At 39.9% G+C, this 17,174-nt stretch overlaps 1 protein-coding gene across 1 annotated transcript in view; it reads left to right on the top strand.

Moving 5' to 3' along the window:
* LOC149450858 (keratin, type II cytoskeletal 80-like) overlaps positions 1-17,174 on the top strand; it is a 68,850-nt gene that overhangs the window by 6,408 nt on the left and 45,268 nt on the right. The window contains exon 2 of the mRNA XM_089691499.1: positions 3,732-3,940. Within this exon, the coding sequence (XP_089547625.1) occupies positions 3,732-3,940 (209 nt within the window). The remainder of the gene's footprint in view (positions 1-3,731; positions 3,941-17,174) is intronic.

Here is a 17,174-nt window from a genome sequence, read left to right on the forward strand (position 1 = left end):
AGATCACATGGTACAAGGCTATTCACAACAGCCTTGTACCATGTGACAAGCTGTGACCAATCACAGCTCTCTCAGTATTTCTCAGTGGCTGCAAGAATGCAGCCAGAGAGAAATAGAAATGATTGCTTTTACAGCCTTTATGGGTGTAAAAGCAATCAGTGTAAAGAAAAAAAAAATCTTCATCACCCCCCACAAGTAGTACAGTGTCACTATGGTGACACTGTACTGCTAGGGTGACAGTATTTAAAAAAAAAACAAAAACAAAACATAAATAATAATATATATATAAAAAAAATGTAAAACAAATGTTTGAAAAATTATAATTTTTAGTTATAAACTAATGTGGGTTATTTCATTTTACTAAAAAGATAACTTAATACATTTTGGCCAAAATATATGAACAAAGATTATTTATTTGCAAATTTTTTTTTTTTTAAAAATTAGGTTTCAACATTTTTGGACTTTTTTATTTATATAGCAAAAAAATAAAAATCCCAGTGGTAAATAAATAACACTAAAATAAAGTTTTATCTGTCTCAAAAAAATGCTAAAAAATTCATATGGGCACAGTGTGCATGACCACAGAATTGTCATTCAAAGTGTGACAGCATTGAAGGCTGAAAATTGGCCTGGAAAGGAAGTGGGTAAAAGTGTCCGGACTTGAAGCTGCAATCTATATCTTCTGTGAATATCCTGTGTACCTGTGCCTTATGAGCCTATAAGAAAACCATTTATCTGCACTTTTGTAAATAGTATTTTCTACTGCCTCCTATCCAGCAATTAAAGCTACTTTGTTTGCAATAACACGCAGTGTGATCCCCTCTGTCAAATAGCCATGTTTAGCCTGCCTTCATGCATAGCAAAATCTCTGTAAACTCTATAGCAATCAGTACAGAATACAAATGACTACTTGTAATTGCCCTTATAAACAGTGTTCCTCAAAATGAACTTCAGAATAGCTCTGGTAGCACAGGTGAAGGATCCCAGGTCCAAGGACAAAGGGGTTACCCCACAGGAACTAGATTTGCACTTGTAGCAACTGGAGAGGGGCTTTGTGAGAAGCTGCATGATATTAGGCTCTAATAAGACTGCCTGCAGCTTGGTTCTGACAGTAGGGGGTCTCTCACCTGGCTGCATATCATTTGCACAGCTAGGTCTAGCCTATCTAAACTGCAGAGCAAGGAAAGCTGAGAAACTTATCTTCTCTGGGTGTGTTCAGGAACCCAGGGTGTTGTGAGAAAGGGAGTTAAAATCAACACTAAAGGTTATTTCCTACATCTGTGGCTTTTTAAATTACAATTAGTGTCTGAGTATAAATAGTCAATGTGTTTGTTAGCTCTCATGTGAATGCACTGAGCAGGCTAGATATTGAGCCATGGGGAAGCAAAGAACTGTCAAAAGACATGTGTAACAAGGTAATTGAACTTTACTAAGATGAAACAGGATATAAAAAGATATCCAAAGCCTTGAATATGCCAGTCAGAACTGTTCAATCACTTTTTAAAGTGGAGCTCCAGTCACAATATAAAAAAATAAAAGTTAGCAGCTACAAAAATTAGCTGCTGACTTTTAAAAAACAGACACTCACCTGTTCCTCAATCCTGCAGTGTCCTCACTGCAGTCGGTTTCCTCTCTCCCGGCAACTTCAGTGTGCGGCTTCACTGCTGGATGCCCACTGCGCATGCGTGAGTAGCGCTGCATTTTCTGAATGGTCACATCATGTTCTGGGACCACTGAAGACTACTGGGAGGGGGAGAAGAACTTTCGCTTACAATCGCCGCGGAAGTGGGACCGGGAACCTGTCAAGACCAAGTACCAGCTCCCCCCGCCCACACCCCAAAGGTGCCAATCCTTAGCAGGGTGCGGGTGACGAAGCCTTAAAGTGGAACTTCCCCTTTTGGGTGGAGCTCTGCTTTAAGAAGTGGAAAATGTGGGAATCTCTTGATACCAACCCAAGGTCAGATAGACCAAGATTACAGTCACATCCGTCAGAAGAATTGTCCAGGATACAAAGGAAAACCCACAGGTAACCTCAGGAGAAATGCAATACTCTGGAAAAAGATGGTGTGGTTGTTTTTAAGGAGCACAATATAATACTTGAACAAAAATGAGCTGCATGATCAAGTTGCCAGAAGGAAGCCTTTATTGCACCAATGCCACAAAAAAGCCTGGTTACAATATGCCCTAAAACACCTTGACATGCCTCATCAGGCTTTTTGTTGCATTGGTGCAGTAAAGGCTTCTTTCTAGCAACTTGACCATTTTTGTTCAAGTATTGTTATATTGTGCTACTTAAAAACAACCACACTGTCTTATTCAAAAGCAGCCTGTATTTCTCCGGAGGTTACCTGTGGGTTTTTCCTTGTATCCCAAAAAATTCTTCTGGCAGTTGTGGCAGCAGTCTTTCTTGGTTTACTTGACCTTGACTTGGTATGAAGAGATTCTCAAATATCCCACTTGATTGGACAGTTCTGACTGGCATATTCAAGGCTTTGAAAATCTTTTTATATCCTTTTCCATCTTTTTAAAGTTCCATTACCTTGTTATGCATGTCTTTTTGACAATTCTTTTCTGCTTCTCATGGCTCAGTATCTAGCCTGCTCAGTGCATCCTTGTGAGAGCTAACAAACTCATTAACTGTTAATACACAGACACATTGCAATTTAAAAAGCCACAAATGTGGGAAAGTAACCTTTAATTGCCATTTTGACCTTTTGTATGTAACCTTGTGTGTCTACCAAGGCCAAACATTCCAGGGTATGTAAACTTTTGATCATGGCCATTTGGGTGATTTCTGTTATTATTATGATTTAAAAAGGAGCCAAACACCTATTTGATAATAAATGGCTTCATATGATCACTAATCTTAAGTAAAAGAGTTTTTTGGCATGATCAGTCATATTTTCAATAACAATGCCAAAATTTCACGATTTCTGCCAAGATATCAAAACTTATGAGCACAACTGTACATACATGACCAATATTAGTTAGTTATGCACTCTGGGGAAGTGTTTTTATTTTATAGACTTTCTTGCTATGATTTTGACACATTGAGAATTTTAATGTTTTATTAGATTAGCACTGTACAGAACAGGAAATGGTAGACGGGGTCACTTTGGGTACGTTTTTTGCTGAAAAGTGCTTTTTCGGCTAGCTGGCATGGTGGTTACATAGGAGGTAAGAGGATATTTTTTTTGGTCTACTCAACTGCTGAGTGCATCAGATATCTCTACTTCACACTAATGCTCTTTGGGCTGACCTTCTGAGCAGCGGGAATCCCCAGGAGATCAGCTGGGGTTAAGGAGGGACTCTGCCCAACAGTTAGGCCTAAAATGCAAAAGAATAAAAGAAAAGTGTTTGCTCCAGTTTTTAAATAATTTCTGAAGGAATGCAACAATAAAAGGAGTGTTGTATGAATAAAAAAAACATGAAGACTGTATAAGGACAGCACTGGTGATAAATGTTTAGTGATACACTGAAAATAGTGCATGTTAGTAAATTTATCAAGAATGTGATCAGATGTTTATTTACAGTATGAGTACAGCTAGTTACTTGAAAAATATGAGATAAGGGGATAAATGTATACATTTTGCTGCTCAAATCTGATGCAGACATGTGATATGAGGAACTGATGACAAGCAAGTCATAGGAGGATAACATCTATAATTGTGAAACCAAGGAACGGCATACACACTAACATTCTAAATAAGCTATCAACCCTTGTTTTACAGATTCTATATCTGGAAAAACAACGCGAGGTCCTGGAAGACCGCTGGTCTATGCTGCAAGTAGAAGATGCTCCCGAATCAGACCTGGAGCCTATTTATCTGTCCTACATCAGCAAACTCCTCGCCCAAGTCAACAATGTGACCAAGAAAAACAACCAGACCCAGAGGAGCCTACTGGACATGATGGATTCAATCAATGATGTCAAAGACAAGTTAGTGCTGGTTGCTGGGGTGTGCTGATAGAAGTATTTTAAACGGCAACTCTAGTCACGAAAATACATATTTCTCAACTTTAGAACTTAAGAATGAGGGACACTTTAGAGAAGTAGTGACCTGCGTCATGCTATGTGTACCACCACAAAAAGTGGGTGTGGCCAAACTGTTAACAGTGGGAGTTACTTAACCGCTTCTTGTCCGCCCTATAGCAGAAGTATTGCTACAGGGCGGCATGGGTGCGCAAAATCACGTGTATATATAGATATATGTGATTTTGCATTTCCGGGTAGGGGGTGCACACCATTTGCGGCTGTCAATCACTGGGTCCCGGACAGTGATTACTCGCGGCACCAGGTGCTTGCTGAGCCTCTCTGATGGGGGATGTAAACAAAATGGTTCCTTCCTCTGTCCGCTCCTGCACACTGCTTTGTATGGCTCTGCATAGCACAGCTATGGAAAGCAGTGTGCTTACAGTGAAACACACACACACAGCCCCACAGTAGAACACACACAGCACACAGTTAACCCTTTGATTGTCCCACATGTTAACTCCTTCCTGCCCAGTGCCATTAGTACAGTGTTATTGCTTTTTATTTGCACTGATCACTGTATTGGTGTCTCTGGGGATGTCAGTGACACCAAGTCAGTTCCCCTCAGTGTCCGAATGCCCGCCACAGTCTCGCTATAAGTTGACACTGCTCTCTCTCTCCCTCCTTGCTGGATTCAGTGAGAGCAGCAGGAGCCAATGGCTCCTGCTGCTGTCAATAAAATCCTGTGCCAAGGGAGGAAGAGGCCAAGCTGCACTATGTGTGTGTAAATAGATGCAGAGTGCTGCTTGGGAGAGAGCCCGCTCAAGTACCCCCTTAGCAAGCGGCTTGTTGGCGGGGTACTCGAAGGCAGGAGGAGCCAGAATTTGCAGCAGGGGACCCCAGAAGAGGAGGATAGGCAATGCCATTGAATAGAGCAGGTAAGTACAACATGTTTGTTTGTTTTTTTAAAGCTTGCAACAACTCTGTATAAATATATGTTGTAGAGTTCAGATAAATGTACTAGTTTAAAAAATAACACTAGTAGATATTTTTCTAATTTGTATAACAACTATTAAATGTACACTTGACAGTTACAAGTCACTGTGCCAAATAACCAATCAGATAAAAGTGAAGCGCTTCACTTTTATCTGATTGTTTTTTTTATAAGTGATTGCATGTATAGGTGGTAGCAGCTCTATTTATTTCTCTATGGTGTGATATTTAATAGTGGATTTTTATTTTTTATTATTATTTATTTTATTCACTTTTCTTTCCAGAAGTTTAATATATTCTATATACTCTTACAAACAGGGTTGTCCTGACCCTCTAGTCTAAATTTGTATTGTAACTATACTATCTACTTTTATGTTGCAAACTGTTGGCGATATATAAATCCATCGTACGAACCTGACAGCACAGGTTTTACACTGGGATTATGTATAACACTGACAGTCAGACTTCTGCCTGTCAGGTGGCAGCAGTCAGGCGGCTGCGTATGGTGGGTGCCGGCGGATGGAGGGGAGAGAGAAGAGAGAACACACTATGCTAGCCAGGGAGGAATGTACTGCAATGCGATCTGTATTGCAATATATTCAGTGGAGCCCAGAGGAGACATTTAGATGGTCTTTTAGAAAATTGGAACTACCGCTATTTTATTCTCTAGGGTGTCTGCTTTAAGACCTGTAATGAATATTTAAACATATGTGCAAAAAAGGCCCTGGCAGCAAAAGGATTAATGGTGATAATACTATTACCCCAGCAAAGCCCATTGCAGCATTCTTCAATCTCATACATGTAACTTATTCTCTACTCATAGCTCTTTCAGAATGACTTTGACCTGCCCACAATAGAGGACATTTTATCTCATTTGGAAATGGAACTGTCCAATCACTAAACATGACCTTTGATACAACTATGGTGTCACGGGCCAGAGTCAGGCTCAGAGAGCAATAGCTATAGCAGTCCAGAGATTCCCACCAACCAGCAGGATATATAAGCAAGTAGATCACCCTGGAAGATGACACAGGCTCCCCTGAGGTCTAAGCCGGTATTCACCATTAAAGGTGGAGATACATGATAGTGCAAGGTCACAGTCCCCAGGATTGCCCCACCAGAAAGTGAGAAAGCTGGGGTCCAGTTGCAGATGTAGCAGGTAGGAAAAAAGCAGAAGTGTAGTCTGTATCAATACAAATAGAACCTGCGCAGTAGACTGGGAGTAGACTTATGATTCAACAGGGTGCTGCTAGCCGTACCACAAATGTGTAAGTGTAGATGTATAATATAAATACTGCGCTGCCGCTTCAAATTCTTTTGGTACTAAATTATTTTAGCTGTGTCGCACTTTAATACATGATCATATTCCACACTGAGACAAAATAAATGAAATAAAACCAATCTGTACTTAATACCATATAAATCATAGTGTACCTTATATGCACCCCTCTTCACCAGGGACTCTACCCATCCCTATGGGTAGGGGGATATGTGCATATCTGTATGACTGTGAATGTACATATACAGTGCTATAATGGTGCAAATTATTATTAAACATACATAGACATCATCCTAACAATATAAACCAGTCTCAATGGAAAATAAATACAGTGCACTTATATGTGTGTAATATTTAAAGTCCCGGTGTTAAAAAATCACTTTCGACATTCAATGTGATTCAGTGACAAATCTTATCAATCATTCTTGTATTTGGTGCTCCCCTCAGTGCTCCCCCTCCAGAGCCCCACTCACCACTAGGAAATGTGTAATTATACCTTCTAACTCCTCAGACCCCTTGCCTCCAATATAAGTGATTCCAAACAAGAAAACTGAACTATCCCTGATACCTTCCTTGTTCTCTCATTCCCAGCCTGAAATCATGTGATTTTCCCACCAAGAGGCCAAATTTATTCAGGGGTGCCTGCTTCTAGCACTTTGTGATTTTCAGTGATTACACGAGTGCACTGCATCCCTGAAAACATTATTTATGTCATCTGACTCTGAGGACATTGAATCAAACATGCATCAGGAGCAGATGCCTTCCTTGTATGCAGCTGATGTCCCCAGTTACAAAACAGATGAAAAACAGTGCTTACCTAGGCCTGTGCTGACAGCTCTTAAAACACAATGAAACAGGTAGAAAAAAAGAGTTGACAACAGTCTCTGGATATTTGAACCACTTTTCTACTGGGCACTTTCACCCCCTTCCTGCCCATTCCAGTTTTCAGCTTTCAGCACTGTCGCACTTTGAATGACAATTGCGCGGTCATGCAACACTGTACCCATATGAAATTTTTATAATTTTTTTGAGACAGATAGAGCTTTCTTTTGGTGGTATTTAATCACCACTGGGGTTTTTTATTTTTTGCTAAAAAAACCAAAGACAACTGAAAATTTGGAGAAAAAAAAAGTTTTTTCTTAGTTTCTGTTATAATAATTTGTAAAGAGTAATTTTCGCTTTCACTGATGTGCGCTAATGAGGCTTCAGTGATGGACACTGATAGGCAGCACTGAGAGACAGCACTGATGGGCACTGATGAGGAGGCACTGGTCAGTGGCACTGATGGGCATTGACAGGCATCACTGGTGGGCATTGACAGACATCACTGATGGGCACTGAAAGGCAGTACTCATATATGGCACTGATAGGCAGCACTGACTGGCACTGATAGGCAGCACTGACTGGCACTGTTAGGCGGAACTGACTGGAACTGTTAGGCGGCACTGACAGGCTCTGATAGGCGGCACTGACAGGCACTGATATGTGGCACTGACTGGCACTGATATGTGGCACTGACTGGCACTGATAGCTGGCACTGAAAGGCAGCTCAGATGTGCACTGATGGGCACTGACAGGTGGCATTGATGGGGCTACAGTGATCATCAGGGCACTGATCATCAGTGTCCTGATGATCAATGTAGATGTCCCCTCTGATGAATGCCGATTACCGGCTCTCCTCTCCTCACGAGCTGTCAGCGTGACAGCTCGTGAGGAGAGGAATGCGGATAACCGGCATTTTCTTATTTACATGCAATCAGCTGTGATTGGACACAGCTGATCACATGACAGAGCAGAAGTCATCGGCTCTTTCCGCTGATCGGTGATCTGCTGCATCCCAGGGACACAGCGTACTACCAATCGCTGCAAACGTTCGGTTAGAGTGGGAGGATTTCATATGACGTCCTCCCAGAACAAGAGAACCGCCGCGCTCCCATCATTTCCTTATATGGCGGGCGGGAGGAGGTTAAACATCTAATGGGTTTTAAAGGTATGGTTACCCTTAAGACCCCCATACACATCTGAGCATTTTGTAGTATGTTTCTCTACACCTGCCTACGCTCAACATTTAATTGAGTCTGTTCATATTTCAACACTCAGCTGCTTGCTCACTCTATGCTCTAAGAAGTACATGAGCAATTTTATTTTTAGCATAATCAATCATTTTTGGCCACATACTGTAGACTTCAGTTGGAGCGCCTCTAAAAATGCACTACATGCTTGTTTTTTATGCATTTATGTTTTTCTGCCCAATGAACTCTTCCCCTGCCAAGCTCAGAAAACAACCTTCTAAAGTTTGATACACATGCAAAATGCTTGCAGAAAGCTTGTAATACGCTTTAAAAATACCAGGAATACCCTCTGCTTAGGCGTGAATATAGGCTAAAAATCAGATTAGGTTGTCATCAGCATTAAGGCTGTCAGGTTCTGCTATTCTATAGTGAAGCCATACCATAATAAAAGAGGTTTAAAGGTCACATTCATTTAAACTATAGGCGTATTCATATCCTACAGAAAAATGTTCGTGGTGTGATTGATAAGTTCACAGATTTTCTCATATATTCTTTTCTTGACATACACACACACAATTTGTTATTGAAACATACACAAAACACACAGACACACCCTGAACCACAAAGGAATTCTATCCACATAAACACAATGGTGTTTACCCAGTAATGATTGATCCATTCATATCCAAGTAAACGCAGTTTGTGTAGGGTCTGCAGAGATCTCTCCCAGTCTAGACAGCTTTTTTATATAAAAAAGTCCTGAATTTTTGTTACAATTTTCTGCATAAAGCAGCCACACACAAAAGTTAGAAATGATGGCAACAGGTACAAACATATAATATAGGGCTAATATATAGACAGGAAAAAGCACAACAATTCAAACTATAGATGTATACAGAATCTGAAACCAAGGGTTTTTGTGTTTCAGATATAATTATCCTACTGTATTATGTCTACATATGCAAACATCTTGGTATTCAAAAGGTTAAAGCAAATTCACAGCTTTCAGATAAAAGTTATCATTTTTTGGGGGACTCTGAAGGTACGGCCTCCCCCTACCTCTGGTGCCCATGGTGGTTCCAAGTTCCTGGACTCTCCCATTTCTCCAGGAAACCCAGGACTGCTGTAAATTGCTTAAACTTTGAGAGCAGGAGGAGGTCAGGGAATGGATCCCCTCTGAAACTAATGAACTTGGGAATGGATCCCCTCTGAAACTAATGAACTTGGAAGTGACAAGTATTACATCACTCCCGGGTTCAGAGTTTTCATTCCCTGAGTATTATAGCTGAGGTAGCAGAAAATGAAGCACAATCAGTGCTTGATTAGCTGCAGTGGAAGGCAGGAAAGACATTGGGAATCTAATAGACCCCTGGGGGTTTATTTACTAAAGCTGGAGAGTCCAAAATCAGACTCCCTTCTGCATAGAAACCAATCAGCTTCCAGGTTTCATTGCCAAAGCTTCATTGAACAAGCTGAGGTTAGAAGCTGATTGGTTTCTATGCAGAAGGGAGTCTGATTTTGGACTCTCCAGCTTTAGTAAATAAACTCCAGCTCCAGCTTTAGTAAATAAACCCCCTGGTGTCTTCTTAAAGAGAACCCATGCTTGTTAAGCCCTCTTGTGATAGCAATAAAATTAAACAAAAGAAAAAAAATTAAAAGTGCTAATAAAATAAATTGTAATAAAATAAATAAGAATAATACAAAAAAATGTAAGCATCCCCTTCATCCTGTACACACTCCAATGCAAATCTGCAGTGCAGGGCACACATGTGTATGTAAACATCAAATGTCCGGTGTCACAATAAATGTGAGCTATTGCTGCAAATGTTAGAGTGAGATCAATAATTCTCGTGCCATAATTCATGCTCAACTCTAAACTGTACAAGTTTTTAAACCTTCAGCTATGGAGAATTTTGGGTACCATACTTTTCCAATTCACAGGTGAACACAGTTTTAGGGCTTTCCATTATTCTGGTATCTATTTACTTAACGCAACTCCATCATTATTATTTTACCCAAAAGAATAGGTAATGCACTGTTTGTTTGCACCAAAATTTAATTTTAGTGTATTTTTTTTCCTGAAAATATGCATTTGATAAACTCCATAGCAAATATCATGGGGCACAAAAAATTGCAACTGCTACTATTTTATTCTCCAGAGTTTCTATATTTAAAAAATATACAATTGTTCAGAGGTTTAAAGTAGCGTCTGCAAAAAATGCAGATTTGACTATTTTGTATAGAAAGGAAAATTATAACCCCTGTAAGTTTTTTTTTTTTTTTTTTTTTTTTTTTTTTGTCATTGGTGTCCCAGTGAGGGTTCCCTTCCCAAAACAGGATGTAAGAGGAAATCCCTCCACAGTGAGGGAATCCCTGGTTGTCATTAGGGTCATCATAACTAGTGTCCCCATTGGAAGATCTATTTATTACTATAAACCAAATGGGATTTAGGATTTTCTTTCACTTTTACTTATCTGGATGCATTGGATTTAATCACATTCAGATAAAAGAATAAAGCTAATAGTAAAATTGCTCCGTAGTGTTGAGGATGTTTCACAATGTTTCTAACTGGCTTGCTTAGTTTAGGAACACACTTTGATATGTCTTATGTATGTAGCCCTGTTTTGGGGGGGGGGGTTATGTGAAATGGCCCACACCAAACAAGCTATGGCGCTAACCTGTATATGAGTAGGCAATCCTGAGCCTTCGCTATATGGAAGAGGGGGTTGTGATAATACAAATGGCAGTGCCTCCACCTAGAATAGGGATCCTGCAATTGAGGAGACTCACCCCTTTCTAGGAATATAACAGGTAGACAACTTAAAGTAACTATACATAGCAGTATTAATGCACCCAGCTTATATTTCTAACATGAAAACATGTCACCACACCTGTATGAGAATAATGCAAAGTTTATATAAAGCAGCCACATAAAACAGGATGCATAAGACTAACATTCAGGAATTACAATTTACCATAAATTGGGAGATTGCAATTATACCCGGGTATATGTGCATGTAGTATACAGAATACCTCCAACCATGGGTTATAGCGCAGTCTGGTTGCAGGGGCCCCTGGAGAGGTGAGAGTCAATAAGATGCACCCTTCCACTTTAGATGCTGGGATGGCGTCCAAGTAACACGTTCTATGCGGATGATTGCACTGCTTGTCTGAAGATCAGTGATGCATCACCTAAAAGGATAAAATGCTCTATCTCTCCTTACTCTTAGTCCCTATCCCTAAACTGGGCTGTCACTGCAACCGGGCCTCTATCTGTCTAAGTAGCCGTCGGATGCCTAACCTACCTCTAGCCTAATCTATCCAACGCTCCCTATGCTAATCCTAGCTAAAGAGAGATCCAGACCAATAAGGATGCTATAGCTTTAAGCAAAGAGGCTGCAAAGATACACTGCAATTAACAGAAAGTTCACCTGACAGTCTTATGCAGGTGAAAACACTGATCTATATATATATATATATATATATATATATATATATAGACAACTATAAGGATTCTGCAGTGGGTAAATAGAATAATGATAATGAACCACAAATCTCTCTCTTACAGAGATATTAGGGTTCCAATACAGAAATTGAAATATAACAGAGGCAGACCTAATCTGCTTCAGTAACAACTAGATAGATAGCAGCCTTGTTAATCTGGATCATTACTCACAGAATCCCCATACAGTTCTCCCCAGATACATAGCACATGGCAGGCTGGCACCCTCTGCCTGATACTTCCTGGAAAAACAAACTATATAACATCCTGGGGTTTCTTGACCTCCTTGTAGGGGCAGGAAGCACACCTAGGGACTTGTCTGTAATGGGACCTCTATGGTAGTGGCTGTATATGAATGTAAACAAACCATAACTAGTGTATAAAATAACAGTTCCCTACATGTATATATATTTTGACTTATTCCCAAACTCGCTTAAACTGAGTTAACCACTTAAATCCGTGGTAAATATAATTTACATGAAGTCCAAGTGAATAGGACTAACTACTACTAGATATACTACTAGATATACCATAACCTGGATACATAAAAACTTTCAAAGATTATTATAGTACATATTTTAGTTTTTTAGTACAGTTCTAATAATTCCTGAATATCAGTAGCAATTCACTGATTGATTTTAGTGACTGGTAATAGAAAAGAGCAGTTCTTGAGTGGTACATGTCCTCAGACAGATGGTTAGAGCAAACTCAGCAGGTTAATGGTCAGATCAGACACACACATACAGATCATAAGCAGAGTCCTTGTTCCAGGCAGGTAGACCGAGCAATGGCAAGTACAACAGGTCAATGATGAGGATAAGCACAAACAAATTGAATAAAAAACATAGTTCAAATCAATTTGCAAGATCAATCCATGGAATTAAAAGTCAGACAAAAGTCAGACAACCTGTTACTTAGGCCCAGACAGAAAGTCCAGCAGTCTACTTAATCTTTCTTGATCAGAGCAGATGTATGAAGCAGAGACCAAGGCTACAGTGCTGAGTTGACCAGTAGATGGTAAAGGAGCAAGGCTGACTGTTGCATTCTGGAAGTGCTTAATCCAACAAACAGTCTAGGGGCTTGACTCTTTGTAGGAGACTATCCTGTGTATTGCTGTGTCATAGTTTTCGGTCTCCAAAAGTTATTTGCATTACCTGACTAATTATCTGCTGAGTACAGTTCAACTTTAACACTGATGAGCAGATAAACAATATGAACAATCTAATGATTCCAGCAGAAACTTTCCAACTACAGGTAATATGGCCTAGACACCTAAAGTGGTTGATTGTTGGATGAAACTTGGTAAGGAAGGCAAATAGGGCTTTGGCTTTGTTCCTAGCGAAAATGTTGATATGTGTAATTGCAGTGTTTAGGGTGAGTCTTGCCCATAATTAGAAAGTGTGTTAATATTTATTCTGTTATAATTATACCTATTCAGGTGATTCACAGTATATTAGTTATATATACCTTGTAACTGGTGAATCTTCTATCTGAAAATATCAAATTAATGGGAGGAGCTGGTATTGAAATGAATATTAGGTCCTGAATTAAATATTATTTTAATCTAAATTTCCAATAATAACATATAGCCATAATCATATCACATATTTATAAACAGCTGTGTTACTCATTCTCCAAATAAGAGTGCTAGCTTTTTAATTGTTTTAACTAGTTTATATAATGATGACATTTATAGAATTGCTTTAAAAACAACATAAAACTATCCTTGCTTCCTTAGAGAGGAAGTAACAAATCAGCACTACTCTTGAAGATGGCATGTTGTGTAAGTCCACTAGTATGGCACATGGAATTTATTTGATTGCTTTCCTTTTCTTGAATAGGTCCCTCAGGTGCCCAGATCCAATTTCTGGTAAAATGAAAACAGCAAGCCATAGTAAGAATACAATCCCTGCCCTATTAGACCTGATCCAGTGTAAGTTTATTAATGCAGAAGATTTAGCCCATCATGAAGCTATCATGAAAAAAAACTTGAAAAACCATTGTCATTAGCATGCCCTGGTACCTTGAGAAACATTCATTGGTATGTGGATATCTGTTTCCTTCTCTTTTTTTGAGTGGAATGCTGGAGTAATGTTAGCGGATTAATAAAATTGCATTGGATCAGGTCCAAGAGTGTGAAAAACAGTCATATCAGACCCCCTCCTTAAAGAAGCTTACAACATAATGCCCCTGCTGCATTCATACATAGACAAACATACATACAGTCTAGAGCAGTGTTTCTCAACCTTTTTTCAGTAAAGGCACCCTTTAATATCCCTCACAATCTTGTGGAACCCCAATCTAAAATGGAAACTAAACTAATAGTTTTATATGTTGCAGCAGCATCCAAGCATGTAGGACACCCAACATTAGAGGTGATTTATTCTTACAAAGTAAATACACCTTTGTGCACTGGTATTGACTAGCATTCTTCTTCAGTTAATCTCCTCCACTCAACTAACATGACCCCAGTGCTAACAGAGAAGAACGGGAGGGGCAAACAAGAATGTTATGCAGGCACCCAGCATCGCCCTTATCAACCAATGACATCATTGGCTTTTAGAATGCCAGCAGCTGGCCTGCGCAGTGCTCAAGGTTGTAATGTTGTGCAATACAATCCTGTGGCTTTACATAAAAAACAAAATTGTTGACAATTTTTGGGCAATTTGGGACAATTTTTAGGCATTTTGGGACAATTTTTAGGCATTTTGCTTGGGCATCCCTGAAGAACCCAGAAGGCACCCCAGGGTGCCACGGCACCCTGGTTGAAAAAGAGTGCTCTAGAGTCATTCTGGCTAGAAGACATCAAATCCAACCAGTATGTGTCTAAACTTCAAGAAACAGAAGTAGCTGGAAGAAAACAATGTAGATATGTATTCAAACTTCACACTCATTTCTGTGCTTCTAGTCTGCAGTTCTACCACTAGGCCATCACTAAAACCAGAAACAACTATTCTATTGCAGTTTGTCAATAGTCTACTAGAGGTATTGACACTTATATAGTACATTAGGGGTTACTGTACTGCAGGTACTGTACCCTTCTAGGTTGAAAACCTGTTGAACTGTTTAGTTAGCAGTGTTTCAGACCACTTTTACATTCTGTCCATTTGAATGAACAGCCACATTCACACTGAGCTGAGTGTTTTCAGGTGTTTTTCAGACATTTTTTCAGGTGTTTTTCATTTAGGCATTTATTGCTGTGACCAATAGACACCTGTGTAGATGTGTCCTAGGCACATACAATAGGAAATCCAGAATCAAGCACATGGCTGCTGTACATAGTTCTGTACCATTCTCATTGATCTGAGGAGCAGTGTAGCTGTTCTACTGGGGCAGCAAGTCTTGTCCCACTTCCTCCCTGGCTCTGGTGTTTCTTGCCCAGTTCTTACAATTGGGATCCCTGGGATCATAGATGCAGGGGTGGCCATGAAGGAGAGCAAGAAGCAGACTTTCTTCCATTTTGATCGCAAGATGTGTGTTTATAAGGTGATAGGAGAAAAGATAAGAAATGGGAAGGAAGCTGCTGTTTGCACTGATAATGCTTGAACAAAATTACTCAAAACGCTAATTTCATGCTGTTCCATTTAAGTCTATGGGGACAAAAACACTCACATCTGCCTGAAAAGTAGCTCATGTGCTTTTTTTGAGTGACACGCGTTTTGCTACAGGCGACAAAACGCTCAAATGTGAACAGGGGCAATTTAAATGAATGGGATTTTCCTTGCGGAGTATTTCTGAGCTTCGAGCTGAAAAACACTCAAGTGGGAATGGGGCCTTAGCCAACTTTGTCTCCAGGGATCTATAGATAGAGAACCTCCCACAAGGTACCCAAAAATAAACTGGTACCATAAAGCTGGCCATGCATTTGTAAAATTTTGTTAAAAATGTTTTGTTTCCAGAACATTTGTTTGATTATCTAATGGTTAGTGGGATTAAATCACTGATCGTTTTGGACTGTAGTGACAAGAAAATTTGAAAGGGAGGGATGGAAAAGTTTTCTCATACAAATGAAATTCTTACTGTGAATGCAGTTTTAGTTTGGAAAAAGCATGCATATTGTAATATGCATATTCTAGAGCAGCCTTTCTCAACCAGAGTGCCTTGAGGTTTCTTCAGGGGTGCCTTGGCAAAATGTCTAATAATTACCCAAAACTGGTATACAAGACAGCGGGTGGAACAAGCCTGCCTTTTAGTTACACAAAGCCACAGGTTTTCATTGTGCACCATTACAACCTTCTAGCTGCCGGTGTCCTGAAAACCAATGATATCATCAGTTGATAAGGAGGATGTCGGTTGTCTGCACAGCATCCTAGTTTGAACCTCTCCCAAGCTAGCCAAAAATATATGGGTACCATAAAGCTGTCCATACACCTCTCCATCAGTGCTGGGATCACATTAGCTCAGTGATAGAGAAAAACTGAGGGAGAAGAAAAATACTAGAATACTAGTCAGTACCAGTTTGCAAAAGTGTATTTGCTTTGGAAGAATAAATCACCTCTAACATTGAGTGTTTTACGTGTGTTGATGCTGCTACATTGTACAAAACTATTAGAATAGTTTTGTACATTTTAGAATGGGGTGCCTCAAGACTGTCCATCATTTTAAAGGGCGCCTCTGGCAGGACTGTCCGTAATTGTAGAGGGTGCCTTGAAATTGTCCTTAATTTTAAAGGATGCCTTGACTGGCAAAAGGCTGAAAAACACTGTTCTAGACACATTGTTTTAACACATTTGTGATTTTATTCAAGTAGCTGGTTTGAATGACATTTTTAAGGGCTTCCTAATTAATTTAGCTGACTTAATGATGGCAAAAGCGAATGCCCTGACAATTCAGAATTTCTGTACGAGTGTTCAAATTAAATTCTACTGGTATATGTCCAGCTTAGGAGTTTGCTGGGTAATAGTAGTTTATTTATTTATTACAGGTACTTATATAGCACTGTCAATTTACGCAGCGCTTTACATATATATATTTAGTACAATCACATCAATCCCTAACCCTCAAGGGGCGTACAATCTAAGGTCCCTAACTCACATTCATACATACACATACAATTTAGACAGGAGCCAATTAACCTACCATCATGTCTTTGAAGTGTGGTAGAAAACCGGAGTACCCGGAGGAAACCCACGCAGGCACAGGGAGAACATGCAAACTCCAGGCAGGTGGTGCCATGGTTGGTTCACAGGTAACTGTCTAATTCATTAAACCACCCTAAAGCTCTATGCAAACTGGCATTTAGCCCCAGTGCATGTGTTTCCGGTCCCGGCCCTAAACAAACACACCGCCCAGTGCATTATCCAGCCCTGTCCAGCCACAGAACCTGTCAGGCTCTCATAGAGTTTAACAGGCTACTGACAGAGGGCTGGACGGGGCACCTTCCCCTCCCCCCCCCCTTCCCCATGGCTAAACACC

Source organism: Staurois parvus, unplaced genomic scaffold, assembly GCF_062004578.1.
Source record: "Staurois parvus isolate SC_StPar_1 unplaced genomic scaffold, SC_StPar_1.0 ptg000562l, whole genome shotgun sequence".
NCBI classification, from domain to species: Eukaryota; Metazoa; Chordata; class Amphibia; order Anura; family Ranidae; genus Staurois; species Staurois parvus.